Source organism: Leptodactylus fuscus, chromosome 4, assembly GCF_031893055.1.
Source record: "Leptodactylus fuscus isolate aLepFus1 chromosome 4, aLepFus1.hap2, whole genome shotgun sequence".
Classification (NCBI taxonomy): domain Eukaryota; kingdom Metazoa; phylum Chordata; class Amphibia; order Anura; family Leptodactylidae; genus Leptodactylus; species Leptodactylus fuscus.
In genome coordinates, this window is record NC_134268.1 from 179,778,304 (window position 1) to 179,803,563 (window position 25,260).

The 25,260-nt window shown below is 37.5% G+C and overlaps 1 protein-coding gene across 2 annotated transcripts; it reads right to left on the reverse strand.

Annotated features, from left to right (window-relative positions):
• Positions 1–402: 402 nt before the first annotated feature.
• NPY (neuropeptide Y) lies at positions 403–25,260 on the reverse strand. 2 transcript variants are annotated; one of them, XM_075271401.1, is made up of 4 exons: positions 25,117–25,260; positions 24,439–24,626; positions 18,370–18,450; positions 403–917 (listed from the first exon to the last, which is right to left on the reverse strand). In XM_075271401.1, the coding sequence occupies exons 2-4, from the start codon at positions 24,624–24,626 to the stop codon at positions 893–895; spliced, it is 294 nt and encodes a 97-aa protein (XP_075127502.1). In that variant the 5' UTR covers positions 25,117–25,260; the 3' UTR covers positions 403–892. The 2 variants fall into 2 exon arrangements, with proteins under 2 accessions (XP_075127502.1, XP_075127503.1); XM_075271402.1 differs by lacking the exon at positions 403–917 and having other exon boundaries at positions 18,366–18,450.

Consider the following 25,260-nt stretch of genomic DNA (forward strand, 5'->3'; position numbering starts at 1 on the left):
TGCTCGTTCTACAGTCGGATTCTGCCAGAAACTTCCCTTGCGATGAATGGGAACCAGATTTTGGAGAAGATTTTCAAAATCAAATCAGATTTGTTTTGAAATTCCTGAAGCAGTTTTTTATTTTTCCTGACCAAATTCCTCCATGTGAACATACCCTTAACTCCCAAACCCACCGCAATCAACTTATAACCAACAGGTCATCATTCAGATAAGAGGTTGTGGGTGGGCCATGTATGTGAACACGTCAGCTGTATTTTGGTCCAAATTAAACTTTTGTGCATTTGAAGAAAGGGGCAAATAATTTGTATAAAATTGCAGAAAACAAAAATATCAGAGGAAATAAAACACTTGTTGCAAAATGTTTGTGCATTTGAAGCCACATCTCAGCACCACAAATAAACACTTTATTTTAAGGCTGTTTTTGAAAAGGGTTTTAAAGGTTTTTATTTTGCTAAATTGTTTGACATAATTACCATTAACATACAGTATCTTACTTTTTTTGCACAGAAAAGATACACATGATGGAGGAAATCCAGTCATTGATGTTACATAAGTGGACTGAGATGAATGATATTAGATCACATCTGTAGATTCTCTTAAGCTTTTCGTGTTAGAGCCAATCGCCCTCGGATGTCTGTCCGTTTGCAGTAACACCTACCAGATACGTCTTTCTCAAATCTTTGTTGGACTTTCAAAGCACAAATTCTTTATTTTAACAATAGATATCTTTATACAAATGTAGTGGAAGAATAAAACAATTCTACAGAAGTCAGCAAATGTCTGCATGCATTGGTCTTATTTTTGGAGGGTTGATAAAAGTCTGATTTGTCATATAGCAATGAAATGCGAATCAAAAAGTTTGAAAAAGATTGAAGATGGGATTCCATTTTCATCACCACATAGGAGGGTCTTCAAACCTGAAACATAAAGAGATGGCATTAGAACTTGCAATGGCTGAATTATATAGTCCTGGAAATTCAAGGCACGGTCAGTCAAAAGTCATACATTTAATGTTAGATTGATTGTAGGGTGTAGCTGAAGAAATGGCTCCTCAGGGGAGGGGCCAACAAACCAATTTTCCTTGGCCAAGGTTGTTAGATAAATTGAATTTTTCTATCATAAGAATAACTTTCACATTTCAAATTGACTCGTGTTTTGTGGCTGTTATAAATGGAAACCATGATAGTAGTACGCACAGAGCTCCAACTTTTGTTACGAGAATGCCAAACATGTACAATGCAGTGCCAAAGTTTTAGGCGCTGTAAAGTAAGAATGCTTTCAAAAGTAGAAGTGTTACTAGTTCGTTAATATTAAGGGACCTTGGCAGGGAGGTTGTTCCAAACATCTTGGAGAACTCAGAACAGATCTTCTATGGATATAGGTTTAGTTAAGTCTTTCTGTCTCTTCATATAATCCCAGACAGACTGGATGATGTTGAGGTCAAGGCTCTGTGGGGGCCATATCATCATTTTTAGGACTCCTCCTCTAAAGTGTAGTCACACCAAATATTGATTGAATTTAGATTTATTTTTTGTTCATTTGGTTAATTAACATAAATAAACAATTAAAAGGGTTATCCATTTTTTTTTACTCTTGGTGGATGTTGGACCCCCACAGATCTTATATTGATGGCTACTTACTTGCCATACTAACTGTAACAAAGGGTGTAGGTACTGCAGTACTGTCCCATTGAAGTCTATAGGGCAACACTGTAGTATCTATACCTGCCAAAACAGTTTGTATGGTAAGTGAGTAGTGCAGCTCATAGCATGTAAATGTTATTGAGAACCTTATGACTCGGTACAGCTGATCTGTGAGGGTCCAAGGTGTTGGACCCCAGTAGATCTAATATTGATGGCCTATCCCTAGGATAGTAAAAACTGGATAACCCCTCTAACACTTCTATTTTTGAAAGCATTCTTAGCTTAGCATTTCATTCACACCTTGCACGATGTTGTATAACGCACGTTCTTTACGGTGTTGTATTGTAAATACATTGAAGGGAATTTATAAAACTAAACACACCAGAAAACTGGAATAAAACTTGTAAATCTGTTTCCTGTCACTTCATTTCTAGCCAGTTACATATATTATAATGACAGTCATAACATAGAGGAAAATATCCGTGACCTCGGCCTTGTCTGATGTCTGATCCAGTAATTATTTCTGGGGTTGTCACTGTACACAAGAATTATTGACTGTTTGTTTCATTGTAAAATGAGAATCATGAAAGTGAAGACTAACATGCAAATCAGATTGTAGACCTAGTGACTACGGCACCGACGAGCGGTTCTCAGGTGAGTATTCGCGGTTATAGCTGTGGATACGTAACAAAAAACTGAGAATATGAGAACTTATTCTTTCAACTTATTAAATGAACACCTTAATGACTGTCAATACGTCTATGTGGGGCCTTATGGTAGAGTGTGGTGTTTTGCAGCGCTTTAGAATATTTTTACACTGCCATATTGTTTTTCACAGCTATGCAGAATTTATTTTTTTCACGAACCCATTGACTCCAGTGTCATTCATTAAAAAATAGAGTGTCTCCTATAGTTTCCTGGATCACAGACACCAGATGATCTGATAGTGACCATTGTTATTTCTTAGGGCTCTCTCTCAGCTACAGGCCAAACGAAGGTGGAAAAAAAATCAAGTCCCCAAAAGGTTTTTTCTGACTTCTTGTGGGAAATATCATACAAAAAAATTCATAAAGACTCTCCCATTCTATATGAAACCTGACACAGTGACATTAACTAGAGCATGTCATATAAACATTGCATAATGGCAGAAAGTGCATTTTTTTTAAATGTAAATTATGTGTTATTTTATTATATCAGTGTATTTATGTAAATGGTGTAAATTATGCATATATTTATTAAATATCTTATGCTATTAAAAATTGTTTAAATGTGAAAAAATAGCATTTTCTCTTTCTTGCCAAAAAGCCCATTGTTGCTAAAAAGCTAATTGTATTTACACTGTCTACCAATAAGTATTTGGACACCCATGCAAATGAAATGATCTGCGGTCGGGAAGTACGTCACGCCTTCCGCTGTTAAATAGGAAACAGCATTGGCATTAGTCGCATGCAAGATGCCACAAAGTGTAGAGTTGTCCGATTTCGAGAAAGGAGCAATTGTGGGGTACCACAGAAATGGTCGATCCTTAAGGGACATAGCAAGCGAACTGAATTACCCAAAATCGACAGTGGCCTATGTGATTATGAAGTGGAAGGTGAACGGTGATTGTTGGAATGTGCCCCGAGTCGGCAAACCCCCGAAACTGGGAGATAGAGACAAGTGCTGGCCAGAGAAACCGCACCCAACCGATGGCTCACATACACCAGGAGTCTCACCAGGCATCCGGGAGTATTGTGTCAATCAATACCATCCGTAAGGAAGTATCTGCTGGGTTATACCAACTATTCAATATGAAGAAATCTTGTTTTTCTATTCTACCACAGGTGTCCAAATACTTATTGGTAGACAGTGTATGTCTCCTTTCGGAGGAATGTACTGTTGACTTTGGCTCCAAAAACTGCATAACAACACTGTGTGTTAAACATATTTATTTTATTCTCTGGTGTTACATCTCATGTACATGGCTACAGTATAGCTCAGTGTAAGAGCAGTATATCTAGATGCAAGGACATGCTTATAACCCGCACTGGAAGCCCAAGAAAATGCCACTGCCGATGATGTAAGCTTCCAGGATGTGATCCAAATCTACTTGCTTGGCTTTAAATATCCTTCTCCTGTACAGACCCAGATTATGGCAATATGTATGAGCAATCTGAGTATAGCTACCAGTACATGATGGATAGTAATAAGTTTGCTGTATATGAGATAACCAATAACCTTATCTAATGTTTTAACCAATCTTTACATAACTCAATAGTAGAGGATTTATGTATTTATGTATACATGGGGAATAACACTATGTAGGTCATTATGTAACTTGTATAGTGAAGTTGTAACATTTTCCCTTCAGCAGGTTGTATCTGTAGTTTGTATGTCTCTCTGAGCTGATGGGTGGAGACTAGCTGATATACACTGTACACAGTAAACAGAGAATAATCTGCTGTCTCGATCGCACACAGAAACAGTCCAAGGTGCTTAGAGGACATATATAGAAAAGTACTAACGTACTGATTTGAATTAAGTACTTTGGTTGTGATAGAAAGTTCCTATTCAGCTCCAGCATGACATGAAACCAGTGTTTCTCTCTACACCTCCCCTCTCCATAGAATTTTATAGACATGAGTAATCGTGTGCGACACAGTCCATCTCAAGATAGATATAGCAGAATTTTCAGAGTGAAAGTCAATTTAGCAGAGGGGAGGTGGAATAGTGAAAAAGTGAGCTTCTGAATAAAAGCTATATTAGACAACATGAGCTCCTGCGGCTAAGTGTGATTGGCGAGAAACGCGTTTATCATCAATCATTTGCTTCGACCTTACACAGGCCAATGCAAACTGATTGGGGGAGGGAGTGTCTCTGCTGCGCTTGTTCCTCTCCCACTCTTCTACATGGATTATCAGTAGATCTACCCTGATTCCAGAAGGTAATGATCTGCAGCTTATAACCTGCTTAAAAGATGAGCTCAGCTGACCACTGAGTGTTCCCTTGTAGAGCAGGTAATCGGAAGCTGTATTAGAAAGAGCAATTATTGGCAACAAGTATCTTCAGGAACGCTCATTGGTGATAATTGCCCTAAATATTGGCCTGACTAATAGGGCTTTAGGAATACAAAAGAACCTTATAAACTATTCCTGATTTTATGCTTATATTCTAGTCCAGATAACAATTCTGATGGTTTTAAATTTTACCATAAATCTTAGCATACATAATTCCTCAGCAACCATACTGTGCTCATCCTGGAGATTGAAATATGGGATGTATAGCTTTTATACATAATGTTGTACTAGAATCTAATTCGGAGTATTAAACATGGCCATACCCTTTTCAATAGTTGTCAGCCCAAACACAATGGGGCCAACAGCTATAGTCTGCACAAACTCCCCATACACATGGATGCTTGGTTTGGGTGAGTAGACATACAGTGGGGAGTAAAGAAGTATACTGTAAATCCCTCCCAGACAATAGGTCTCCCTTTAGAACAGCGGTTCTCATCCTGTGGGTCGCGACCCCGGCGGGGGCCGAACGACCAAAACATAGGGGTCGCCTAAAGCATACCTCCCAACCTTCCCGGTCGGTGGGAGGTATGTCCCGGTTTCAACTTATCGGCGCCCGGAGGACGCCGATGAGTTGAACACACAAGCGATTAAAACAGGAGCTGTCACAGCCAGCTCCTGCTTTAAATGCTGCGCTGCGACTTCTGCATTGTAGCCGCGATGTGATGACGTCACATCGCGGCTACAACTATATGAGTAAGCGAGACTGAGCGGTCGGCGGGGGAGCGTTGGAAGGTGAGTGTAAGAGGTTTTTTTTGTTTTAAACATTAAGGTGGAACATAATGAAGGGGCAGATGAAAGGGGGACGGCATGACACTGGAGGCAGAGATGGAGGGACATGAAACTCTGGGCAGATGAAGGGGGGGCGGCATGACACTGGGGGCAGAGATGGAGGGACATGAAGCTCTGGGCAGAGATGGGGGAACATGAAACTGGGGAACAGATGGGGACATGAAACTGGGGGAAGAGATGAGGGGACATGAAACTGTGGGCAGAGATGGGGGGACATGGGGGGTACAAGGGGGGTACAGCATGATACTGGGGGCAGAGATGGGGGGACATGAAACTGGGGAAGAGATGGGGGACATGAAACTGGGGGCAGATGAAGGGGTTATATGAAACTGGGGGAGAGATGGCGAGGGGACATATAATGTCCGGGTGACTGTAGGAGGATTATACTGTGTGGGAGCACATGAAAAATTAATGAGAATGGGTGGAGTCAACATAAAGTGCGCGGAGCTAAATTCGCTGCAGCGTGCTGCACGTGCCACATGTTTTGTCCCTCTTTCTAATCTTCAAAAGTTGGGAGGTATGCCTAAAGCCATCAGAAAATACATATTTGCGATGGCTTTAGCCACTCAGAAGCCACGCTACTGTCTGCAGCAGCGCTATTCAGCTGGAACGCACGCCGTTATGGACACGTGTTCCAAACTGAATGGGGTCACCGCAACATGAGGAACTGTATTGCGGGGTTACAGCATTAGAAAGGTTGAGAACCACTGATTTAGAACAAAGCATCAAACATGGAAATTTAACACGGACAATGATTTTTACCTCAACATCCGACAAATGAATGCTGGCAAAGGATTTCACATACATTAGATGGTTGGTCGTTCCCAACTAAATCTTGGGGTTTAGTCTACCTAAGTCTAAGGTGTTGGGCCCCTTTATTTCCACTGGAAATGCAGTACAGCAGAAAGTATTGCATTACATAAACACAGATAAACTGATATAGTCTTATTGTATATCAACAAGCTGTTGAATCCAATAGCAGCTGGCAGAAATATATAGCTCTGGGCTACAATACAAGATTTAAAGAGGACCTTTCATGGGTTTGGGCACAGGCAGTTCTATATACTGCTGGAAAGCCGACAGTATGCTGAATTCAACGCACTGTCGGATTTCCCAATCTGTTCCCCCGGGTAAGGAACGTCCTTCTCCACAGCAGCACCTATCGCGCTGTACAGTGTGAGCGGGGAGGAACGCCCCCTCCCTCTGCTCACAGTGCTCGCCCATAGACGAGTATTATCAGGAGGGGAGGAGGACCTTCTCCCCGGTACAGCACGATAGGCGCTGCTGTTGAGAAGGACATTCCTGACTGACTGTCAGGAACGTCTTTCTGTCTGTAAAGAGCTACAGTACCGGCACTGATAGCTCTTTACCCGGGGCACAGATCGGGAAACTGACAGTGCGCTGAATTCAGCGCACTGTCAGCTTTCCAGCAGTATATAGAACTGCCTGTGCCCAAACCCATGAAAGGTCCTCTTTAACTCAGTGTCAATGTAAAATATTGTATGTAGCACAATGAATTTGCCAGGTTACTAATATTTTAACAGTTTATATTATACAGTGCATGGATCTGTAACCCATAATATATTTAAGGGGATTCTATAATTAGAATCCCCTTTTTAACTAAGTACACATTGGAATAGCCTTAAGAAAAGCTATTCTTGTCTTACCTTTCTTCTCTTTGCAGCGTCACCGGCCGCACCTTCATCCAAAAGCACTGACTGCGCAAGTCCATTGGCCAACGGTGCTTTTGGATGTAGATGTGGCTGGTGACGCGGTGAAGAGGCGGCTGGCAGAAGAAGACAGAGGCGTCGCTGGAGAATTTTTGGACAGCACAGAGGATGCCTCCAGTGCTGTCTGAAAACTGATTTGCATATGGAAGAAATAAGAAATTTCTCAGGAATGGATCAGAATAATAAAGGTAAGAGAAGAATAGCCTTTCTTATGGGTATTCTGACATCTACTTAGTTACAAAAGCCATTCTAATGATAGAATCTCTTTAACTATAACTCTATATGTTATACAGAACTGAATCCACGAACCTTGTAATACTAGCTTAACACTTCTCAAATTAAAAAAAAATCCAACATTTGAAACTCATTGCATTTTACTGCATTGTTTTTCACAGAAAGTCCGCCAGAGTTTCCATAGATATAACTGACATGTTTCGATTTACAAAAATGCGACATGTTTAGAAATTGTAGCATTTCTGCTTCTTACTTTTTTCTGCAATGTGTGAATAGTATTAGCCAGAATCCCATCTACTTTGCAGGTATGGTAAAACGATTTTTGCCACGGCATTTACATTACATAGAACCTTGGCCTTATACAGATATATTCAGATTACATAAGCATTAACACCTATGTATCTGTATTTGGCAGTCCCAAAGAGAATAGACAAAGCGGCAATGTGCATGTGTGACTTGATGTTCCATTCACATGGCGAGACAGGAAAGGAACCCATTCTTGGGTTCTATGGGTGTCCCAATGGTTGGAAAAACACTGATCAGCTCTGGTGACACTAACCCTTTAATACACAGTAATACATTCATAGTAGGCTTCATCTTTTTTTCTTCAGCAGGAATTATCATTTGACAAAGCATATTTGGCCCTGAAGTTATAACATGATCCTCTACACAGTGACTATGGTCCTCATCATTACTAACATGTCCACTTTTTTTTATAATAAATCTAAAAAAATTAAGCAATTTACTATAATTATGATTAAACATAAGCTACAAATCTCTTTATTCAGTTCATTATATCTCTATGGTTACAGACTACAAACAAACTCTTTGTAGTCAGATCCTGCAGTCATGTTACTTTTTCACCTGATTCCACTCCTACTGTCTATAGATCACCAGAAGGAAGTGGAAGAGTAACTTCTAATATACACATATACGTGTGTATAACAGCAGCAGTGGATACAAGTTATTTATTCTGTAATTCAATTTTCTTGCTATTACACTCATAAACGGACTAACTCATTAATATTTACAGGTCTATAATACTAGAGCTATATTGACGACTTACTTATACAATATGATCCATAAAACATTCATATTCTTGATCTGTATTATGCCATTTACATATACACTGAGTGACATAGGTTGAATTTTGTACCAAATACATACATAAAATTAAAAAGAAAATAAGAAGCAGCTAAGTAAAAAAAATCCAAAAAATGCATTAAATTCTTTACTGGGGTAACAGCAGCCAAATGTTTAAATGGGATATTCTGGATCTAAAGTAATCTTTAAAATACTTGTCCAGTTTTAGAACACCATGGTTCCTGTATTCTAGGGACAGTGTTCACATATCCTTGACTTGTTCCTGGTACTGCAGCCTAACTCCACTGAAGCTAATAGAGTCAAGCTGTAATACCACATGGAACCTGTGGATGAGTGTGGTGCTGTTGATAGGAATGAGGCAATATCACCTCTTGTTGGAGAGTTGGAATGTCCCAGTACACATATAATAGACTAGCTGGCAGGACCTGCTAAAATTTAGCAGGTATTGCCAACATGGTTCTAATGTGTATAGGGGCCTTTAATGTGAATTAAAACATTGTAAAATATAGCACAGAAATGTATGTTTTGCCTTTATTTTTTATTTCTTGTAAATTAATAGTTCATGTGAATATAAGAGACTTTGGAGCATATCTTATGAAATGGTAATGCTTCTATTTCCTGTTATCATCTCTTTTCCTGAACATTAAGTGACTTGATACACTGCTCAGAAACACCTTTACTGAAGTCAGGTTAGAACTCACAGACAGATCAGATTATATTGAAGTCTATGGAGCAGGAGAGGTAAAGGATGAGCCCATTAAAGAGAAACAAGCACAGACATATGCTGCCTAAGATAACAGTAAGGGTTTAGCATATTTCTAGTAGTTTTACAGTAGGTAGTAGTACAGATGTGAATAAAACTATGTAGAGAAAGATTTCATGCTATAACCTGCTCCAGTAGATCTGTGTCTCTACTTCCTCCTCCCTTCTCCATAGACTTCTATGCACTGAACTGAAAACAGATCTGGCAGTAAATTAAGCAGTTTAGAAGGTAGGAAAGCAGCTGAGAAGGGGAGATTTATGCATTTTGAATTATTTATTCTCCAGTTTCTCTTCAAAGTTACACTAAAAATTGAAAGTCACAATATATTTTTTTTAAATTCCTCCATTAATATTATTTCTCTCTTTTGATGCTATATTGTCTAATATTATAGTTATAACTGAGAAATATATAAATTAACGTTCTTGAGTATCCCATGACATCAGTCATGTTACCCGTCTGCCTCCTCTTACTGTCGTGTGTCTAGCAGTAAGACAACTGGATGGATCAGGAGCCAAAACAGTCTTAACTTTTGAGTTAGTCTCCTGCTAAAGATGGAAAAGATCATCAGGAGCATTAACCCTTTTCATTTCTTACGATTCCTACAGGACTGTTCAGGCACATGCAGAAATGCTGCAAATTGCTATCTATGATTATTATTTCTGAGTTTATTGCTTCTTTCCATGTTAGCTGGGATAATCATAGTGGGATCTATATAGGTTAAGAAAATCAGAGGGCAGTATACACTAATAAAAACATGGTGTAGGTATAATGGAACTGGGGTTAATGACAGAGTAAGGTCCCGAAAACTAAATCTGTCTACATCACTTAATCCTGCCACCAACTAGAAGATGACAACCATTCGCTCAAGTCAAGAGTCTCCCTTACTGCAATGATGACAGGTAAATAAATCCCATAATAATGTCTACAGATCGTCCTCCCTCAGATTTCCACATGAGTATATAATGATAAACCTTTGGTTTCGCTCACATTCCTCTTGACCTTTGAATGCGCAGACCTTCTTAAAGTGTCCATTAAGCTGTCTAAAGCTCGCAGATGATTATTAATTAAGAGCTCTCCTGTAACGTGTAAGAACCTAGCGGAGGCAGCACAGGAAGCTAATACCAGGCTTTAATGTAGCAAATAGCAAAAAAACATTCTAATCGGCAACGTTTTATACATTGTTTTCCATTAACATGTTACAAAAATTCTGCCTACAAGCATTATAATTATAGTACCCGGCACTCATAGTGAAAAGTATTGATATGTTAAGTTCTGTGAAAAGATTATAGTCTGCTGTGCATAGTAATGACGCTCTTTTAGTCTTTTAGCTGTAACTACTGTAAATTACTTCTTCACATTAAGAAAAAAATAAAAAATAAAATCCTCCTTACTAGAATTTAGCTTTAAAGAATCTCTTTCCTGCGGAAATCTTAATAAGTTAAAAGCTAGAGGGATATTTTAGATAAGTAAGTCATTATTCATTGATATCTTAGTTTATATCATTTTGGAAGTTACTGTCGCATAAGTGTTCAGTCTAGAAGATTCCAAAAACTTTAGCGTTGTCCATTTTCCAATTTTTTACCCCATCACATTGTGCTCTCTGAGGCAATATTCAAAAACAACACTATGCCAACATAGGTCCAGTGCAAAGCAAAGGCTTCTTCTATGTCTTTAGAGGACCTTTCATGTCCTCAGGCACATGTGGTTTTATATACTGCTAGAAACCCAACAGTGCCCTGAATTCAGCGGCTTTCCCATTATGTGCACTGGGGCTGGAGATATTGGTGCCGTTACTGTCAGAGGGGGCGTTCCTTACTACCCTGAGTGGTGAGGATCGTCCCCTCTCCTCCTGAAAGTACTCACCCATAGACTAGTACTGGGGTGGTGGGGGGTTCATCACAGCTTAGCGTCATCGCTGGGCGGTAAGTAACGCCCCCTTTGACAGTACAGAGCTACAGACAGACTGTCAGGAGGGGCGTTCCTCACAGCCCATCTAGACTGTCAGGAACGTCCTTCTGAAAGTGAAGGGATATCGGTAAGGACACTGATATCTCTTCTCCCGGGGCACATAACAGAAAGCCAACATTGCATTGAATTCAGAACACTATCAACTTTCTAGCGGTATATAAAACTGCATGTGCCCAAGGACTTGAAAGGTGCTCTTTAAGTAAGAAAGTAAATACCCCCATACACATTATAGACAAGGCAACCAAAGTTGCTTATTTCGGTAGGCCCAGCTTATAGGAACCTCCTTACTCTCCCTGACACTAAACAAGGATTGGGCATGTTGAATTTCAGTGCCTGATCCTTTTGTTCTCCCTGGAGATTATCTGCCATAGGTGTCCCATATCAGCTTACTCCACTGTCTCCAGTGAAAACACTTACCATAGACTCATGGACAAACCAAATTTGTATATGTATGGGAGAATCAGATGGAATATCTGTTAGCAGAACTAGCATTTGGCCATGAGCTACTGAAAGTGTATGGGCACTTCAAGAGTTACAATTGCAATGATTGAGGCCAAATGATTGGCCGAACGAAAGTTTTTGTATAGGGTAAAAAATAAAAATAAACATGTGACAACTGACTTCCTGCTTTATTGATCCACAGCTGCCTGCGGAGAATATTCCGAAATTTATAAAGCAGGTCCTATAAAATATTGAATGTAGCATTGGAACACCTTCGGGCTGCATGCTTGTTCATGTGGATTAATCCTTAGCCAATGAGGCTCTTTTCATATTACATTACTAGCCTACAGATGTAACAAACTTTAATTCACAGTACCATGATGCAGCAAAATTGAAGTGGACACAAAACACATTATATCCCACTGAAAATGTCAAGGAAAAGTTGGCTACACTGTAAGTTGGAAGTAAACTTCAGTGGTTTGTATCCCACAGTATAGACATACTGTACAGTGGATGCAGTATGTCACCTATAGGTTGAGGCCCCAACACACTTTTTCTTTCTGCATGTTGTCCTCCATATCCTTCTGGTCCCATATAATTGTCTACTCTGAATTTCCACAAACCTTTACCTAGTCTCCTCATCGTCCCCATATAGAAACTACTCTACTATGGCCCAGTAACCATAGCTTTCCTCTACAGCAACCTATAAGGAGTTGGGGAAGCCCACAGACGCCTCTGGTAGTGATGTCACTGGCATGGGGCTCAAGTGACAACACGGTCCTTATATGGATAGTTACTATACAGGTAGTCCTCGGGTTACGACATTTCATGGTTACGACTAGAGGTGAACAAGTAGTATTCGATCGAGTACTCAATCAAATACTATTGCTATTCACAGTAAAGATTCGATTCAGAACCAGCGTTGATTTGCTGAATACTATACAAGGTATAGTATACATTCAGTACATCAATGCTGGTTCTGCAGCAGGCTTGTCCTTGCTAGTCAGCAGTGATGGCAGCTTGCATTTATGCAGGATCTGACTTTTTTCACAGGACTGCATTGACCAGCATTGATTGGCCAGTGTACAGCATTCGGCCAATCAATGCTGGTTCTGCCGAAGGCTCACCTGTGAGGAGGCAGAGTCTAAGATTGGATCATAGCAGTCTCCATAGTGGTACGATATTAGACTCCGCCTCCTCACAGACCGCCAGCGTTAATTGGCCGAATGTTGTACACTGGCCAATCAACGCTGGTCAATGCATTCCTATGAGAAAAAGTCGGCTCCTGCATAAATGCAAGCTGCCAGCTCTCCCTGTGATTTAGTGTGCAGTGGGGAAGACTGTACTGTACTGTATATGGTACAATTACGTATGTTTCCGACTTACGTTGAAAATCGGTTTACGATGCTGCGTAGGAACAGATCAACGTCGTAAGTCAAGGACTACCTGTATATGGATCCACTTGAGTTTTCTACAATCTGCAGCTGATTCTACTATTGGTCTCCAAGCATGGATACTACCAATAAGGAGCAGCAGTCAATACAAGATTTTATTACAGTCTTGAGAGGCACCAGTTTAATACAGAGGTGTACTCCAATGTGTTTATGATCAGTGTTATTTCAAGCTGAGTGGTGCAATAAACCTTGTCAGCTTTCCAAAGTTGTTCTCCAAGCCTGGGGACAAATGTTGATAGAGCACAAAGGATCCCTTACTAGAAGAAGCCCTGATGCAGGCTATCCTTTATAGAACAGTGTATCTCCAGCCATGCTGCATCCTACCACTCCAACTATAAGACTTGGTGATATATATAAGTGATCCATGGTGAGGACATACTTCTGGGTACCGGTGGGGTTCCCTGGGCCAGGCATACTCATTTACTGGCTGCAGGGTGCCCTAAGGAAGCTCCATATATGGACAGTGATGTCCTTGGAGCTCCTCGAGGCCAGTGGAGACTCTCCTTGAGGCCAGACTCTATTATAGAGTGTGGAACTTGCATGTTTTCTTACAGGACACTGATTTTTGTAGTAGAAAGCGGTCATGTTAAAGCTGAGACATCATAATATGATAAGCTTGCTAGTATGTTTTTTCTACTGATTCCATATTCTTTTTAATAACCCACTAAGACGTAGAGAAAGCCCGCGAGTTTTCTTTGCCCCACCCACAAGCTGTCCATTGGCTCTTCTTGGCAGGGAAAGCTGTGAATTACTCCAGGCGGGCGGGGAAGCAGGAGTCATAGGCTTTCCTGTTTTGTCAGCACTTTAACTGCTTTTTACAGGAATGCAGAACCACAGGAGAAACTACATAACCCTGATTTCAGCATTTCTCCCAGAAGAACCACTTTAAGCTGTAAGTGAACAGATGTTTTTCTCAATTGAAATTCTCTTTTGCTCAAGTCACTGGAGTGTCATACTACATAGCAATACATGTCATACTACAATAGCAATCTCTTCTCACTGGCCATAAGAAAAATTCTCTAGCAATGGCAATACAAATAGTATGAATGAAAAGACTGATGTGCATTTTGGAAAGATTATTCAAATTATATAATTTGGTCCCCAAACCACTTAAAGCACTTTAAGCATGTAACAGTAGGAGGGTGCACGGATGGTTTAGGTGTGTGGATAGAGAAGAATTACATGGTATACGCTATTATCTTGCCTTGGTAGTTAATGGATGGCTCTACATGAATATGCATTTGGTAGTTAACAAAATAACATGACGTTTTCCTATTTTATCATATGTGTGTTAATATTAATGTAGTTATCTACTATTATTCCTAAGGTCACTGAGTTTCCCATGTGATGATTTTTGCACTACAGTTGTATAAGACCTTGGGAATTAAATGTTTTTTTCCCTTTGTATGTGTTCATGGTTTACATTCAGTATACTTCTGTAAGCCTGTCTAATACGGTATGCAGTCATATAACCATGTCCCTAGTGTTTATCTCCTGTTTCTGTGATCTCATGTATTCTGATAATGTGATTATCTCCCACCTCCCTACTCCTTGTAGTATGGGACATCATGCATCAAATGCCTCTTATCTACACCTGACTAATCCCCTCCCTTTCTGTCTCCAGACTGAGTATGTGTTATGAGATGTGCAACAGATTGTGTAGTTACTGCACCCCAGGCAGATACAGGAAGGCTCAATGTCTCAAAGGACTGAAGAATCATTGTATGGTGATTCCCACATATAGAAAACCCTGTCAGCATCAAAACAAAGGTGCAGCACAGAACTAGACAACGCAATGAATATCATAAAAAATATATTATTTCTGAGTTATTGTGGCATTATCTGGTTTCCATTCTGATATATACGTAGGCAGGCAGTTGTCTATAATTCCTTCTATATAATCTCAGAAAACCCATTTAAGGCTTAATATCAATGATGATTAAACAAACAAATAGATCCATTATTACATTAATCTCAGCCTGTGGTTATTATTTATCTGTTGCTGAAACAGAAGTCAGAATTAGTGTCCAGATGGGATCTAAAAACAGTCCATTAACTATAAGTCTGCTGTATTATATAGCTACACATAGCTGAGATGATTGAAAGAGCCAGAATACAAGTTAGGAAATTAGCATTTCTAGACACCATGCAAACATTTTATGCTGGGTGATTACACATTGTGAAGGGGTAATTTGACCATATGTGACATGAGAAAAAAAAGAAAAAGTTGTTGCATTGTAATAGATTTACAGAATTGTATATACTCGAGTTATGGCACAGCAGAGTAAATTATGCCTCTATTTATGATGTATTATTTTTACTCTATGATCCTTTTTATATAGATTGTAAGCCCTTGCGAGCAGGGCCCTCTATCCCACTGTGCCAGTCGGTCATTGTTAGTATTATGTCTGTTTGTATATTATATCTACTGTATGTAAACCCCCAAATGTGAAGCACCCTGGAATTAATATAATAATATAAAGCACCATGGAATTAATATAATAATATAAAGCACCATGGAATTAATATAATAATATAAAGCACCCTGGAATTAATATAATAATATAAAGCACCATGGAATTAATATAATAATATAAAGCACCATGGAATTAATTGTGCTATATAAATAAAATAAAAAAATAAATAAATAATAATAATAATAATAATAATAATAATAATAATAATAATAATATGCCTATGAATAAGCATTCAAGCATCTTCAATAGTCCTCTTTGCTAGAATAATTCTACAAACTTGTATAAAGGAGAAAAGGTTTATGTAAATTACACTCAGAAGGGCCATTTTGGATATATTTTTGGCAACATTATTAGGGGTTTATAGGTCATGTATTAGATAATTCTGGTTAATTAAAGCTTGTAAGGCACTAGAAGGGTAATAGAGATATGCGGAAAGATAGGGAAAATGTAAAATAAAATCCAGAAGACCTTCCATTAGATGATCTTTCACTGACTTGTTGGAAGGATGGTTGTAACCTTAAAGGTTTTTCAGCAAAAGTAGAATGGGTGTTCATTTAGGACCATGCTTGTTCCTGGGCTGTGACTTGTATTATAGATGAGCCCCATTTACTTGAGTATAATGTCGGACACAGTCCAGAAACACAAGTAGCACTTTTCTGGCAGTTCGTTGCATTTACATAAAAAAAAGTGATCTGATAATGGGAAAACTAGTTTTTCTGTAGCATATAGCAAATACATTTGCCATAACTGAGCAAATATGAGAATTCTAAAACAATGGAATTGAAAGGTATCTATTTTTCATATTTTCCCATTTTTACTACACATAGACTGGAATGCTCCGTTTTATTTTTGGCTTGGACAATTGACTTCTTCTAAACTGGACTGAATGCATTAGAAATTTTTGGGATACATTGAGTTTAACTCTGTGACATATTGGTTATCTCGGTTTGCAGCTTCATGAAACTGGACAGATAGGAAGAGGAGTAAATATTGCTTTGCACATTACATTTATATTCCCAGATGTCTGGAACCTCCAGCACGCTCTTTCATTATGGTAATAACTATTATCGCCTTAGATAAGTTTCCATTCGGACTCAATAATAAGTGCTGACCAAAGCTAACTAGTCTTATATACCAGAGTGGATATACAAAAGATGGCTTTGCAACCTGAAAAATATGTTACTGTGGAGACCAGGCAAGATTATACATAGTTCAGATGAGGAACATTGCAAATATAATCTATTCCTCTCGCCTCCAAAATGAAGAAACTCAATGGTCCTAATCTAAAAGTTGCACCAAACATAAGCCAGTCAGCCATGACGGATGAACAAATGGACAAACCACAATTGGCAGTATGTCACATCAAGCAAAAGGCGGGAGATACTCATCTATATGGTCAAAATGCTTGGCTGAGCTTTCAGACATATTATTTGCAGAATATTTGGATTTTTTTTTTAAATAAAAAACAGGACTATGTTGGATCTATGAATGCATCATTTTAGTGCTATGTCTTTGCATAACTCTTATTATCGGGCTTTTGGGATATTGTTTCATATTTACAGTCAATAAGTCATGGACTAAAAATCTGACGCCCATTTGTCATTAGTTCTCCAGTCATGTTAGATAAATAAAAAAAAGTCCAAGTGTGAACACATTCTTTGCCAGTAGATCACCTGTTGGTTTCGATCCTACCTATGTTTTATTACATTCAAATTATACCAATATGGCTCAGTGGTTAGCCCTGTTGCCTTGCAGATATGGAGTCCTGGATGTGAATCTGACCATTGGGCATTATCTGTATGGAGTTTGTATGCTCTCCATGGGTTCTGTGGGTAAAGTCCAGTTAGTCTGGTTTCCTCACGTCTCAAAAACAAGCTTATAAATTAATTGGCTTTATGTAATATTAGAAGTAGTGTGTTGTGTTAGAGATAATCCTCCATGAGTAGTCCTCCAGTTTGTATCTGTCATCCATTTTGTATTCTAAGATATATATATATATATATATATATATATATATATATATATATATTAACAATTATATATATGCAATGAGGTGAGGTCACTCTGAGTGTGAAAGGATGTAGACATGGACATGTCTGTAAGCTGCAGATTCTTATCTTGAAGGCCTCATTGTGAGAGGACACGTGTGTGTGTCCTGTGTATTGTTCTTATCTTTTTATGTCAATGAAACCTACACCTATTAATCTTGTATGTCTAGAAAAGTTTCCAGGAAAGCACTATAAGAATTGGCCATATTGATACAATAAACAGAACTCACTTGATACACCCCTTGTTGTCCCTAACATTTGGAAAAATGAAGTTAGATTGTGATACCCAGTGAACACAAGGACTGGAGTGTATGGTGTTGATTTATGTACTTTGGGATTTGTACAGTAGACACTATATATGTGTATGAGATTAAGGGACATATATATCATTACTGTGGTAGGAATCCCTCTCTATATCAGCCACCGGCAGATACATAAGACTGTTGTTTCCTTTTTATAACTAAGACGCTAGAACCCTTAGTAAAATATGTCCCCCAAAGAAGTTACAAACAGTTTTAGGAGTGAAATTTAATATTCAAATATATTTGATGGAGGATTAGCCATTGATAGATGGATGGTAATAACCATATTTGCTAATATGTTCATATAGAAAGAACCTCATATTCTGTATGTAACATTTAAGAATACACAACCCTTCTTACCGAGATCGTGGAATGTTTTCTGTGCTTTCTCTCCACCAAACATCTGACAGCATTGCCTCAGGATTTGATCTCTTCCCATATCTGATAAACAGAAAGCAGAATTATAATATTAGAAGTTTAGGGGTACAATAGCTGAGAAATGGTCATAAAAGACAGCCATGTAACTGAATAGAAGGGACTACCCTTGTCCCAAATTCCAACTCTAGAAAGTCAAATTCTTAACCATTATTTTTACAATTGCACAATGATTCCTTAATGAATCCTATATCTACAACATACAGAAAACTAAGATATAACATGTTACTATACTTGTTACAAAGTTCTCCAGCACTATGCTATGTGATAATGATAGAATTATAATGTCGGGGAGAACTAGTCAGGAATGTGGGTGCAGGAGGAAGGTGCCAACAAGTCCATCTACCTTGTCAGGATACTTAGATATATGACCTGGGCGGTGATCGGAATTTACCGTTCCTCTGGACTTTATCCTTATCACATGGTTTTTAGAATGACCCAATAAGAGAATTTTTTTTAAAACTATTTAAACTATGGGTTAATGGGACAACATAGGGTTAAAAGGAGGAAGGGGGCAAATAATAATATATGTACAGCAAAAGAAAGGAAACACTCTGTGTTTTACCAAATTAATATAGTAGAATCCGTCTATGTCAACATCGTACATGAGTAAATGTTCAAAATTAGATACAGGATGTATAGAAGAATGTTTTACATTATTTAGAAGATACAGAGGAGTCAAACAAGATTAATAATAAAGTTAGTTTTGGGAGATTCATCCACTTTCCCAAAATTACTGAGCACTGATCTGTTACAAGGGTGACTGACAAAGAATTCTCACTCTCTATTTGATCTGAATTTATACCGTATATAAGTGAAAGGAAGACAAAAGATCAGTAAATGTAAAAATGGCAATAAAATTAGTATCAAGTCTAACTTTTTATATTTCTATAAAATAGTTTATATATCAAGTACATACCAACTTTATGTATTGCAGAGTTTATATATGGAATGCTACAAGATATATGCAATGCTATGTGATATATGGAATACTACATGATATATGGAATGCTGCATGATATTAGGAATACTATGTGATATATGGAATACTACATGATATATGGAATGCTATGTGATATATGGAATGCTGCAAGATATTGGGAATGTATGTGATATATGGAATACTACATGATATATGGAATACTGCAGTATATTAGGAATACTATGTGATATATGGAATACTACATGATATATGGAATGCTATGTGATATATGGAATGCTGCAAGATATTGGGAATGCTATATGATATATGGAATGCTATAATATATATGAAATGCAATGCTATATATGGAATACTATATGATATATGGAATACTACATTATATATGGTTGCTCTGTGATATATATAATACTACAAGATATATGGAATACTATGTGATATGTGGAATGCTACATGATATATGGAATACTATGTGATATGTGGAATGCTACATGATATATGGAATACTACATGATATATGGAATACTATGTGATATGTGGAATGCTGCAAGATATTGGGAATGCTATGTGATAAATGGAATACTACATGATATATGGAATTCTATATGATATATGGCATATTACATGATATATGGAATTCTATATGATATATGGAATATTACATGATATATAGAATGCTACTGCCTGATTGCCCAACATCTAGGCTAGCACTAAGCAGTGCAATATCAGGGTGCTTGTATGAAATGACACGTGAAACCCAGTATAACTTACATGCGTATAATATACAGAATGCCCATACGCATATATGCTCCCCATTATACGCATATTGCACTACATAGCACATGTATTATGGTCCACTTATCAGATGAATCCCGGCTTTGTACTAAACAAGTATTGCACTTCCTCCCTCCATTATTCTTGCCTGTTGCTACCAGTGTATTATTACATTACTGTTTTATTACTGCATTTGTCTGTGATCTGGCATTACAACAAGAGCTCTGCTACATGTCAAATAAAATGGAATCAATGGAAATTCACATGCTTAATAATAATATTGTTTCCGATATCTATTGTAATGCAGTAATAAAAAGAAAATGGCCCATAATTATTGTAGCCACAGGCTACTCTTTTATCCATAGTGGCTGAGACAAGTGCAATGCTGACATCCCAGCTGGATATGTCTGAATAGGTTTCATGATTTACGTGTCTGTTGTTAATATATTTCACCAAATGTTAGACTGTAATAAATGTATGCTGAAAGTTAACCACCAAGTTATGGACGAGGAATAGATGAATATAATAGATGTATGGATGTAGCAGAGCTGGAATTGTCATGGAACTATTCTATATAAACCTATGTGTAGTTACATAAACGTCTACCTCTGAAGCTTTGAGAACTGACTTGTCCTTGTTCAGTAAGGAAGCTTCACAACTTTACTCCTTGTTATGTCTACTGAGTTAGCTTTTGCATAATCATTTGGGTGTTAAATGCCCTTGAGAGCTATCATCATCTATTGGACGCTCTGTCAGCCTCCTTCTCTGTATAATGGCTCGCTTAGAAATGTGAAGAAGCTTACTTTAAAATTGGGGACAATTTCTTTACATGTTTCAGTGCTCTCAGGCGCTTCTGACTTCCCAGAATGTGCCATTTCCCTCTGTATTTTTTAATCAGCTCATCGCAGTGTTTCGCTAGCGGTGTGTCACAATGCATAAATCTCCATTGCTTCGCTTCATCACTTTACACTAATCATTTCAGAATCCTCAGAAAAATCACTGAAAAACTAGATTCATCAAATGAAGAGTATTACACGCCCAGTCCTCAAATCGGGACCGTTATATAAGTAGAGACTGGCAGATAGGGAATGAACACCTCCCCAACCTCTTATACGGTATATGCTATAGCCACTGAACCTGTATTGCATGGACAATATATACCGCTTATGGTATTTACCATTAATATACCTAATGATTATATTCTATATTGCATATGCATCCAACTATTATAGTATATACCGTGTTAAAAGTTCATCCAGCTTCTATAATAGATATAGTTTATCCACCTGGTATAATATATGCTGTATATTCATCTACCTCTATATGTGCAACTAACACTTACATTAGGTGTTATACAGAGAATATTTACCTAATATAATATGGACCATACTGCATATTCATCCAGTTGTTATCATTTATATCATAAATCCACCCAACTGTATATATATCCATCTCATATAGTATATGCTGTAAAAATACTGAATGATTAGTAGCGTATATATTGCATATGCACTAAGCTAGAATAGTATACTGTACTACATGTTCAGACAGCTATAATATACAGTTATCCACCTGTTATATGGTATATATTCATCTACCTCTGTATGTACATCTAACATTTACAGTATGTACTATACAGAGTATTTACCTGTTTTAGTATGTACTCCTAATAAAATATGTACTGTATATATACCCGCCTCTTATCATGTATATCAGAAATCCACCTAACTTTATATATACCCATCTCTTATGGTATATACCATTAAAACACAGAATGATTAGCAGCATATGTATTGCATATTCAATATAGTATCATAGTATATACTATACTACATGTTCACTAGGTCTTATAATGTATACAGTTTATCTACCTAATAGAATACTGTATATTCGTACACAGAATGCCAATAGTGTGTACTGTATACAATAGTTACCCAGCTATAAAGGTACATACTGTACTGTAAATTCACCCAGCTCTTATAATAGATACAATATATCCACCTACTGATCATAATATATACTGTGTATTCACCCAAATGTTATGCTATATACGAAATGTATGGCTAATCCTTATAGTATGTACTGTATATTCACTCAATTCTTACAGCATATGTTATATAGTTAATCCACCAAACTCTTCATATATATCGCGTATTTCCACTAAGTTATTCTATTATATATTATATATCCATCCGCCTCTCATATAATATATTCCCCACCTATTTTAGTATATGATAGATTTCAATCCAGATCCTACCATATAAACACTCAACTCTTCCTTATTTGCTGTATATTCGTTCACCTGTTATACCATATATTAACACGCTTAATACTTTATACTGTATTTAGACCTACCTTTCTTATATACTGGATTTCCACCCATGTCTTATAGTATATACTGGATATTCACCTAACTCTTACAGTATTTAGCAAATATCCACCTAACTCTTATATCTATCAGATATCCACCTAATTTGGATAGTATATACTGTATACTGCCTCTCATTGTGTATATACAACTAACAATTTTATTATGCACTGTATATTCACCCTCTACTTATAGTATATACTGTGTATCCACCTATCTCTTATATACTTGAGCTCTACTCTTGTCTTATCAAACTTATCATATGCCCACCTAACTAGAATAGCATACACTGTATATTCAACCGTCTATCATGGTATGTATACACTTTATATATTTAACTAAGGGTTATAGTATATGCTGTATACTCTTCCTATATATGTACCATATCTAAACCCAATTATAATAAACAGTATATTATCCAGCTCTTATATATTCACCAACCTCTTAGAATTTATACTATGTTTCCATCCATCTCGTAGAGCGGATACTATAACTTCATCCATCTCGTATAGCTAATACTATAACTTCATCCATCTCTTATAGCTGATACTATAACTTCATCCATCTCTTATTGGTTATACTGCATTTCCATCAAACTCTTATACGAGTTTATACTGCTTATCCAACCACTTGTGTATCAACCCACCACCAATAATGTATACTCTATTCATCCATCTGTTACGGTACATATTGTATGTTCACCTATGTCCTTTAGTATATAATGTATATCCATTTATATTCTCCTCAGAGTTTACATTTATGCAAACAAAATCCTCAAATTCCCCCGCCCACAACTAATATATACAGTATTTCACTGACAATAAAGATATTATTCCGTGTTTTTCTGCTTTTGCTGTTTTATATACACAGAGTCTATTGCAGTAACGCACCCCATGGCTAAATACACAACGTATATTGTTCAGCATAAGCTGGATTTAGAGCTCCACTGTTTGTGCTTCATGATAACTGCCTGAGTTATGATAATATTATCCAAATGACAATTTTATTTCTGCCCCATCTGATATTCTGAGCTCTGCTATATCTGTATATCGAACGCCAAGGAAATCTATTGCAATCCCCTAAGTCAGAGATATTCACGCGACATGTGACTATGTGTTATATGACAAATTCAGCTCTGTTGTACTATTAGTTAGATAAGTTATATAAGTGTGCTGAAGTTATTCAGGGCAAGGATTTTCTTTCTATCTAGGATAAAGTATATATAAAAATATATACTAAAAATACTAAATACCTAACTATCTGGTCATTTGCATTACATTATATTTTTTCTGGATTATCATCATTACTATTATACTTTATGATGGAACAAATATAAAATCCAGCATGCCCAAAAACCAGTTGAATAAGATAAAATATAACTTTTACTTCATATTGGTTAAAAAAGACAAAATATTTCCATCTTACAACATGGATCCAGAGAAGACAAAAACAGATGGCCTACGCGTTTCGAGACCTAGTTCATGGTCTCTTAGTCATGTCTTTTTTAACCAATATGAAGTAAAAGTTATATTTTATCTTATTCAACTGGTTTTTGGGCATGCTGGATTTTATATTTGTTCCATCATTGCAATTCACCTTTCAGTCAAAGGTTTCCGTGCAGCCCTTGCCACTATAATACACCATTCCTAGTTGATTCCGCAAGGTTGAGCGTGGTTTTTTCTGGACTTTCTTCTATTATACTTTATATTGAGACTCACTTTGATAATTCGCAGTGCAATGTGTGGCCAACAGAGTGCAGAAATGGTGTATCCCCAAAGAGCTCAATGACAAGCTCAGCTCTGCTACATTGCTATAATTTTGGCACAGTATAGACATGGCATATCTTATGTTCTTAGATAATTCAGAGCACATTGAGATTGTAAAAAAAAAAAAAAATCAATGGAAAGCTTACCTTTGCCTTGTTATAAGGTTTATATAATGCCTCAATGCTGAGTAGTATTTGGCCATGTCCTCTGCTGGTGCATCCTCTCCAGGGTTGTCTGGTTTTGAAGGGTAAGCCTCTGCAAATGTCCCCAAGCAGATCAGCAAGGATAGACCTATAGTCAGCACTGACATCCACAACCTCATGCTTCCCTGCATCTGAAAAAGTAACAGAGAATCAGAACTTCAACAAGTGACAGTCAACACAATACAGCAGAATACATGGACATCATATACTTTTTATGCCGCTGTGTTTGCAGATGGAGAAGTCCTGAACTTGCTATGTAACGCCTTGTGACTGCGTGAACATAAGTTAGATTGCTATGTAAAATACATCACGTCCAATTCAGATCTGCTACATCTGACAAACTCAGTCCTGCTCCATCTATACCGGCTATTATTGTAACTATGTTGATATTAGTTGATATGCAATACTATATAGTGTAGTGCTGTAAAGATAAAGTGTCAGTAAAACAGTCCAGAGCAAAATAACATGTATCAGCTCGCAGTTATATGTTACATTCATTTCATATGTCATTGTTAAGATATTAACTATTTGTAAAATGCAAGAAAAGTGACAGAAGGAAACTCAGAAAGAGAGGAGTAAAGTAAGAGAAGAATCAGCACTGAGGACAGCTCCAGTACTTACATTGACTGTGAATGTGTCTTCTCTCAGATGTGTCTTGTCTCTGTTGCCTGACAGTCTTCTTATGTGTCTCTTCTCTGTAACTAGACTTTGTTCTCCCTGATCCCCAGCTTGAGTCGGCTCTCTGCCATTCTGTAGCTTTTATAG

Bases quoted from the DNA above. Each gene is read 5' to 3' on its own strand.
- NPY (XM_075271401.1), bottom strand. From the start codon at position 24,626: ATGCAGGGAAGCATGAGGTTGTGGATGTCAGTGCTGACTATAGGTCTA. The intron at 18,451-24,438 runs GTAAGCTTTCCA...TCTGTTTATCAG, and splicing joins AACCTTATAACAAGGCAAAG to ATATGGGAAGAGATCAAATC. The intron at 918-18,369 runs GTAAGAAGGGTT...TTTATGTTTCAG, and splicing joins GAAAACATTCCACGATCTCG to GTTTGAAGACCCTCCTATGT.